Source organism: Ixodes scapularis, unplaced genomic scaffold, assembly GCF_016920785.2.
Source record: "Ixodes scapularis isolate PalLabHiFi unplaced genomic scaffold, ASM1692078v2 PGA_scaffold8__174_contigs__length_109621045, whole genome shotgun sequence".
Lineage (NCBI taxonomy): Eukaryota > Metazoa > Arthropoda > Arachnida > Ixodida > Ixodidae > Ixodes > Ixodes scapularis.
Window position 1 is genome coordinate 100,474,335 of NW_024609883.1, and position 8,899 is coordinate 100,483,233.

General features: G+C 43.7%; 1 protein-coding gene across 1 annotated transcript; it reads left to right on the plus strand.

Annotated features, from left to right (window-relative positions):
• The first annotated feature begins 401 nt into the window (after positions 1-401).
• On the plus strand, positions 402-3,904 carry LOC120836530 (venom protein 164-like). Its single transcript, XM_040205483.1, has 3 exons — positions 402-485; positions 2,318-2,546; positions 3,849-3,904. The coding sequence occupies exons 1-3, from the start codon at positions 402-404 to the stop codon at positions 3,902-3,904; spliced, it is 369 nt and encodes a 122-aa protein (XP_040061417.1).
• Positions 3,905-8,899: the final 4,995 nt, after the last annotated feature.

Genomic DNA, 8,899 nt, shown 5'->3' on the forward strand with positions numbered 1-8,899 from the left:
TTTGTGTAATACAAAAAGGCCACATGCGTTTTTAATATCTGCTGTGAGGAAAGAGAGAGGAGAGGCTGTTTCTATACAGATAGAAACCGAAGAGGAGGAGGAGATGAGAACGTGGGGTCACGCCATAGCGCCGTGCGCTAATACGAAGGATTAATTGGTAGGTGCAAAGACTAGCTTCTTTGTCTCTACCATACTACTCTCCTTCCCCTTCCAATCATAGCGAAAAAGGGCTTTGGATGCCTTTGCATCTAAAAGCTATCCTTCCAATCGGAGCTTGAAGCTCTGAAGTCACCGCACGCTCACAGTTCCTCCCTCTCCTTCAGTTTCTCTTCGTATAAAAAGAGGCCGGGATTGGTTTTAGGGTAAAGGGTGACTGTATATTAAGCAGTAAAAGCCCATCCATGAAGACAATTTGCATAGCGCTTGCTTTGACCGCCATCCGAGTCGGAGCCGTACTGCTGGAAGATGCGACTACCGAATATGTAGTAAGGTTTTATTTCTGTTCTTGTTTTTGTGGGTATTTGAAGAAACTTCATCCCTAGCCACGTTCACTTTTATGCACATTGTTGACTTTTGATACGCCCTCTGGCATTGTTTAATTTATATAATTTTAATTCCGATCTCTCTCGATGCATGAAATTTCTTTAGCTCGCCCGGTCCTGTTTTGCAAATGTTTGAGTCAACTGTGTTCGAATTTTGAAGTTGTGAGAACCCTATAAAGCGACAAACAGCAAACCTTTTTGGAGACGGGTTGAATATACGCATTGTTGGTAACTGCGTTGGTTCCTGATCGCCCCCCACTAGCTGCAAATGTGCAACCTTGGGAACAAGTGACCCGCCAGACTATTTTTCGAGATGCCAAACATACTATGTCATTTTGCCGACGGACAAAACGCCGGTATTTTTTACCAAAAGGCATTCAAACTTTCACACACATGTTTACGACACCTGCTCGGTAGCTAATGCATTGGCGTGTGTCTCATCACAATCCGTCTGTTCAATGAAGATACACTAATACAACTATTACTAGCGTTTTCGATATGAAGAAATGGTGTTGTTGTTGTCGTCGTCGTGGTTCATCGTTGTTGTTGTTGTTGTTTATTTTATTAACAACAACGACAACACAATGACAACGTGAGTTGTTCTGTGGTCGTTGTGCTGTGGCCGTTACAAAATAACTAACGAAGTATCGCTAGTTGGTATTTCGTCAAAAAATTAACGCGTTAGATTATCTTTTTTACCTTCCTGGCAGAATGTAAGGAAGTACCGTCACAGTTGCTTCTGAAAACTAAGGAACGTTGTCTTTGCGTTACTTTAGATTGAAGTATTTTGCAGCGAGAAACCTCAGTTACGAACTTAGACAGCAATTACTGTTTTAAAGAGCGATTTCACGAATTTGTATTTTTTTGTCCATCAAATTTGTAGAATAGAATGGTCCCGATTTTGCGTTGACACTTTCAAAACGAGAATATTTTCTCCAAAAGTAAAAAGTAGCGGCTAATGTAATTTGATAGTAATACCGTAAACTATTATCGCAGTTACTTTACTCGTTAGTCGATCCGGGTTCTAACGATTAAGTTAGTACCTTATTGATAAAAAATGAAAGCCGTTTACAATTCCCTGTAACGCCGGTTAGAGCGCAGCTCTTGAGGAGGAAGATGGAAGCGTACTGAGGGATAGGTGACTCCTTGAGGTCACGTGACCTCAAGGGGGTCACGTGACTTCAGGCGGTTACGTGACCTCATGGGGTCACGTGACCTCAGGGGCCCACGTGACCTCAGGGGCCCACGTGACCTTTGGGGGTCACGTGACCTGAAGGGGTCACATGAACTTAGGGGTGTCACGTGACCTCGGGGGTCCGTGATTTTTGGGGGTCACGTGACCTCGGGGGGTCACGTGACCTCGGGGGGTCACGTGACCTCGGGGGGTCACGTGACCTATATATAGGGGGGTCACGTGAACCCCCTAAATAATGTGACCTCGGGGGTCACGTGACCTAGGGGTGTCACGTGACCTGGGTAAATCACGTGACCTTGGGGGGGTCACGTGACCTCGCGGTTACGCCGACGCCGCTCAAGCGGGAAACGGGCCCCTAAGAGCTGCGCTCTAAAAAGAACGCGTTTCGAGCAGCATCGATACCTGAAACGCGTTACTCCTACACTGCTCACTTGAACATGAACCGTGTTACTGCACATTCTGAAGCCTCAAGTGGAAAGTGTACCTAGAGCCCGCCTGCCCTATAACTTTGTTAAGGCCAACTTTAAACATAAATCTCTCTGGAATCGTTTTCTTTTCTTCAATATTTTAAATTTTGCAGGAACAGGTCTCAAAGTTGCCCCTTGCCACTGATCCACCTCCAGGAGATGTGTGTGAATTCTGCAACGAGTACCACAAATGTAAAAATGGCACGTGCTGTTTGCGACCAAGATCACGATCAGGTGTCGGTTATTCAGCCATTTGTAAGCCTCTGGGGCAACGGGGAGACCTGTGCTCGGAGGCTCCAACCAAGGATGACATCTACTTAGGCAGCTGTCCGTGCATGCCAGGTGACTTTTGCTTCCTTTTTTTGTGCAAGATTATCATTCCGACGACCTTCTGGCCGGCGCTCCCCCCAAATGGCGTCATTTCTCATAAGAAGTTTGTTTAGCTTTTTTTTTTCTTTTTTAGAGCGCAGCTCTTACGCGCCTGTTTCCGCTTTGAGCGGCGTAGCCGTAGCCGTCGGCGTCGGCGTAACCGCGTGGTTCATTATAAGTAAATTTCCCCGCTAAATTTAGCGGAAAAAATTTACCGGCTAAATTTAGCGGAAAAAATTTTCCCGCTGAATTCAGCGCGAAAAATTCCCCGCTAACTTAAGCAGAAAAATTTCCCCGCTAAATTTAGCAGAAAAATTTCCCCGCTATATTTAGCGGAAAAATTTCCCCGCTAAATTTAGCGCAAACGTTTCCCTCTAAATTTAGCGGAAAAAGTTCTCCTAAATGGGAGACGAGCAGGAGAGAAGAGGGGCATAGCCTCTTCTCCGTACCTTCCCCTCCTCCTCCTCAAGAGCTGCGCTCTAATTCGGCGTTACAGGGAGTTGTAAACGGCTTTCATTTTTTTTTTTCGGTAATAAATATGGAACATTGTGGTTTTCGTCTGTCTTTCGGTGACAAAAACATTTTGTAATCGACGATGTTGTTTAATGTTGAACAGCTCAACAATACGTGCAACACTGTCGGAAGAATCCCCTAAAGTTGTCCAGCATATATATGATGGTTTCGCCACGACGGATATGAAATATTTGAGAGACGTTCTATTGCCATCTATAGTCATACAGAAGTCGACAATAACTCATAAAGAAGCCTCCCGAAACCTTAGGGCGGCAGTGGTAGCTTTATGAAGTGACTTAGATAAGTTACTTAGCGAGGTCCCTTAGCAGAAGAAACAGAGGGCAGCCAACGTTCTGCTAGATGTCCTTCTCTCACGGAAAGTTCGCCGCTGCTGTGAGGCTTCGAAGAAATAATTTAAGTCAAAAGGAAACTATATTAATAGAAATAACATAATAAAAAGGAACACTATAATCCAAACTCATAAAATTATGTCGGTTCAATTAATTAGGGTCCTAATACACATTGGTCTATTAGGGGGCAATTACTTGCAATGTTCAAAAAAAGTAAGTGTAAGCCGAATAAAGGTTCAGGAATAATTCACAACGAAAGCTACGAATTTCCTCCAGACTACAATGCACGGCCATAAGTCTAAATATTTGACAAGTATAAAAACATCCTGATGACCAGTTTCATTTTTGTTCAGTTTTTATAAGACGCACTAAATTTATACTCACACTAATGAGATCATGAATTTCTTTTCAGGTCTGCGATGTCGACATGTTAAAAGCGACATAAATATATGCGTGTCAGGAAACTGATTTCTTCAGTTGAATTCATATCCCACCCACGCATGAAGCATTTACCGCATAATGAGACGGCTTTGTTGTAATAAAAACTTGAACAGAAAAATAAAGCTTCTTGGCAGCAATCTTATTTCCTGGCTTATTATAGTTGCATTCTTACCAGTCGGGTTTGGCGTTTACAAGAAAAAATAAAAAGCCGTACCTTCACTTTCAATGTTTCTCTACAGTTTGACTTTCAATTAGCGAAGTAAAAGGAAAGCGATAACAAATGAAGCCACTACGCGGCATATGACACAAATAAACAAAATAAAAACCAGAAACCAATTTGAAACGAACGTTTGAGTCTTACCTATTGGCCAAAATTATTTTCATTTCTGCTATTGTCTCTGTCTACTTAGACGGTCCTTCGCTTTCTTTGAATTTAGTGAGAGGGGCAGTGAAACGATTGGAGCGCTTCAGAAATCGGCATCGTGTTGCTTTCATTTCGTTTATCTTAACACATGTACGAAAAACACATCGTTTTTTTTTTTTTTCCGAAATACCCCGATTCCGCCGAATAATTGCAACGCTAAAAACCAAGAACTGAACATTTCCCCTCCTACAGTCGCTTATGACGATCACTGTTACCCCGACGTGAGGTCCACAAGGGTCGTACAGTCTATTATTAATTGGTAAGTTGTGCAATTATCTGTTTAGTTTAAAGCTAAGTTTTATACCTTGCTCCGTCTAAATATCATTAAATGCGTCAAAAAGTGTCAAAATACTACACTAAAGGAAAACAGCGATCCACTCTAAAACCGATATTAAAATGCAACCACCAGCTTCTCAGCGGGCATTCAGCGGGTTAGCTGCTTGTCCAGCAACATTGTGCCCCGGCGTGACGTTCGTACAGAAGAAGGTTACTTGTTCGAACCCAAAGAGGATTCTTGTTCGCACTGCCATTTCTTCCGCCGTGTCCTTCTGCTGCATCTTCAGCAGTCCGAGTGGGCGATTACTTTTTGTTATCTTACGTTTTAATGGCCTTAATTTATAAGTGCACCTCAGCAATCACGCACGAAGATTATTCAGTTTCTGCTCGCTCAAGGGCGTCATGGTGCCGAAGTGCAAGAACCCCGAGTGAGTGGCATATCGCTGTGCAGTGCCGAACACGCTGCGCAAACCTGACGTGCGTTTTCATTAGTCCCCCAAGAACATGAATTTGAGGAAGGTGGGTCTACGCCATTCGTCATATAGTTTTCAGAAGGCCGTACACTTCAAAACCCAGCTCGAAGATCTGCTCGGAACACTTCATGACGGACTTCACACGCGACGTTCGACGGCTGGCGCTACAGCGCGTTTATCTACGAATCATGCGAGGTTGAGAAAGGATGCTGTGCCTTCGCAGTTTGCGTACAATCCTCGCTCTGTTCTAGCAAGATAGACTTACATCAAACGGCGGCGAATCCATGCACGTAGGCATTCTTTTTTCAAGAGAAGCCCTCGCTCGTACTGCGGTAACGCGCGGATCACACCCAAACTTCCCAAACCGACGGTTTCTGAAAATAATAAATTGATGTTGCAGTTCTTTTCTTTTTAAGTATAGTTCGTGAGCCAATCTCTTGAAGCCAGAATGAGCCTTGCGGCTTGTGCCTGTTCGGGAAATTCTTTTATTTATTAATACTGTGTACTCAATTCGCGCATTTCAGGAGTAAATAAGCATCAAGATAGAGCATGAAGTACAAACGCAGTGGCTCATATCACGCTACACGCAAAAGCAACAAAACTAGGAGATTATGTTATAAGAATTACATAAAGTGAGAAACCAAATATTATAAACGCAATTTAGTTATACATTTTTCTAAATGATACTAATGTGTACCACAATATTCGACAATTTCACGAAGCCTATTCCGAGTTTTTGCTGTTCTAAAAAAAGAAGATTACCTGTAGGTATTCTTATTGATTCGCGAAATTTGAAAAAAAAAAACTTCATTGTGCACACCCCTTAGACTTCTCGTAATTCGTCGAGGTAGAAAACGGGAGGTCTCCAAATTAAGGGGGTTCCATCAAAGCATGAGCAGAAATATTAGCTTCGCTAATTCGCGGCCTATATACAGGGGTGGGCGCTTGAACTGTTCAAGCATACATATTGTCACCAATGACCATTGATGAAGCGGGGAAAACTGAAACAAATTAATCGTTTAATGGGGTAAACTTTTGCCGAAAACAAAAAGGAAACAAGATAACAGTAGAGCGTCGCGGGCGTCTTTTGCGGCGTGGCTGCAGGATCGAACTCTGGGGCGAGACTGTCCATGGCTTGCCGCGCAGGACCCCTTATGTACAGGGTGTCAGAAAATAAAATTTACATGGTTTTTTTACCGCAAAATTAAACTAGGCATCGACGAACGCTCATTCTCCGCCCAAAGTTAGCGCTAGAGGTCACGAGCAGATGCCAAAGTTTTAGCCCAATATGATACCTTATTCAAATGTTATGCGTGATTTTCTGGAAATTTCGATGGGAAAATGGCGGCCGACGGAGTTTTCGAATGCATGGTCACGACCAGATGCCAAAGTTTTAGCCCGATATGATATCTTATTCAAAAGTTATAAGTGATTTTCTGGAAATTTCAATGGGAAAATGGCGGCAACGGAGTTTTCGAATACATGGGGCTCTATGGGCACCAGAAACCGAAAACGGGCAAAAATGGGCTCCATTTTTCCCATTGAAATTTCAGAAAGTCACTTATAACTTTTGATTAAGGTATCGGATCGGGCTGAAACTTTGGCATCTGGTTGTGACCTCTAGCGCTACCTTCGGGCGGGGAATGAGCGTTCGGCGATGCCTAGTTTATTTTGCGGTAAAGAAAACCCTTTAAATTTTCTTTTGTGACACCCTGTACACGCGTGGGCTTCTCGAACAATCGACGTAGACTGGTCGGCGCGCAGAACATTCGGACCTTGAACAAGCACCAGGGTTCTCGAATTTACCAGAACATGAACTCAAAGAATAAAAAGACGCGGAACTCCCAGGAATGGAACCCTGGGCATCCGCATAAGTGTCAAGCGTGTAACAACTCGGCCACACACGCGCTCGCCGACGCGCGTGCACAGAACGAGTAGCAATTGTCTCTAAATATGTTTCAATAGATCTATTTAGTGTTAGCAGTACGGGTCACATTCCCTGCAGGAATACACACGAGTTGGTCTTATAAGAGTTGCGTAAGCTTTTAGGTTCACCTGACTCTTCGCGTGTTTTAAATTTCACTGTATAAGAACCGTAACTTGTTTTCTAGCCGTATTGCACAAGTTATCAATCTTTTCTACGGTAAATGCGCTGATACAGAGGAGGATCGGTGGCCGAGTGGTCTAGGGCACACCATCTCGGAGCACGTTGAGTGAAAGCTCCCGCTGCAGAACCCACGGATCCTGGGTTCAATCCCTACCCCTTCCCGTTTCTATTAGGGTGAGCATTGTGCCGGCGTGCGGTCCTGTATCACTGCTGCGTGGTGCACGTTAAAGACCCCAGGCTATCGGTTGTACCGCACTGGCTAATTTGCACGTCTACAGCTGAGACACCAGACGCCCACTGAGGCAGACTAAATTCCGGCTGTATAAACATACACACAACAATTTGCTTTGTTGCTGACACAGATTTAAGTACTTAAAGTGGTCACCTGATGCTACGAGGTCATTCCTACTTTTATAGGCAGACGTTCGTGTGTTTGTTTCTTTGGTTGTGATTCTAAAGGACGTGCTTTTGTCGCAGAATATTTTAATTTCCCATCCCTATCATCTTTTTAGCCAGTCAATCAACAAATTCAAGTTGTCCTGATGTGGAGGGCACTCTACTTTAGTGTACAGCAATATCTTATCTGCGAAAATTCTCTCTGTATCATCGGAGCTTACTTCGTCCCCAATATCGTTAATATAACATAAAAACAAAACAGGGTACAAGATCGACCCTTCTGGAATTCCTTACGGAACCCCGTCCGTAGCTGAAACGTTAACATTGATAGTCACAAACTGTGATCTTTTATTTAGGAATGCTTGAATCAATTTTAATAGGTGCTTATTAACGCCGTATGCTGTTAGTTCAGAAGTTCATTGTGAAATACACGATAAAATGCATTAGATAAGTCTAGGCGAACGAAATCAATTTGCCTACTTTCACAGAGTAAGGGAAATCGCCATGCGTTCCTAATAATTGCGGCAATGCACTACCTCGTACCCTTGCCCGTGTCCTACTAACCTTCATCATTCGGCAGGGCTTGACCTAAAAAAAGAACTTCGGGGCCAGCATTCTAGCACTGCTTCGGGTGACTTTAAAAAATCTCAGTGAAGAAACCTTTTAAGAACGCCATGATAACCCGACAGCTGGACACACAGGCTACAGTAGGACACTGGCCAGAAATCGCGAAAACTACTACTGGGCGAAGCTCCCGAAAACTGTCCACAAAAACACGATATAGTGCCATGAATGGGAACGACGCAAGAAATCGCCGACAAAGCCGGCAGGACTTTTGTAGCCGATCAGTCCCCCGACTGCGCCGTTGCAGCTGACTCGAATAGAATTGCTTCGACCGTTCCCACCATCGACGCAAGGAAACCGGTGGATCATCGTCGCGACAGATTACGTCACATGGTATGCCGAGTTCAAAGCTCTTCCATCGGGAGTGGCATTGTAAGTCGCCAATTTCTTCGTTCAATCTCTTTGTACTCAAGTACTGAAGTAGTGATTACAAACCAAGGGTCGTCGTTTTTGGAACTGCTAATTGAAAAGCCCCAGGTTTAAGAGTGTTTTTTTTTTGTGTGTTTTTTGTGAACCCCAGGTGTATTTGTTGTACGACGGATAATGTAGATGCCATGTTTCCAATGCGCTTGAAGGAAGACGAGTGCAGATCAAGCTATTCTTGAACACTTGTCGCCATCTGTATTTGACATTAGAAAACTGCAAGTTACCATAACTGAATGGGAAAGGTTTGAGATTGAATACTGAACTTCGCGTGTAATTTATCGATATGCAGTGTTTGT

Coding starts and splice junctions, on each gene's coding strand:
- LOC120836530 (XM_040205483.1), top strand. CDS start 402: ATGAAGACAATTTGCATAGCGCTTGCTTTGACCGCCATCCGAGTCGGA. Junction 486..2,317: donor ATGCGACTACCGAATATGTA/GTAAGGTTTTAT, acceptor TAAATTTTGCAG/GAACAGGTCTCAAAGTTGCC. Junction 2,547..3,848: donor CAGCTGTCCGTGCATGCCAG/GTGACTTTTGCT, acceptor ATTTCTTTTCAG/GTCTGCGATGTCGACATGTT.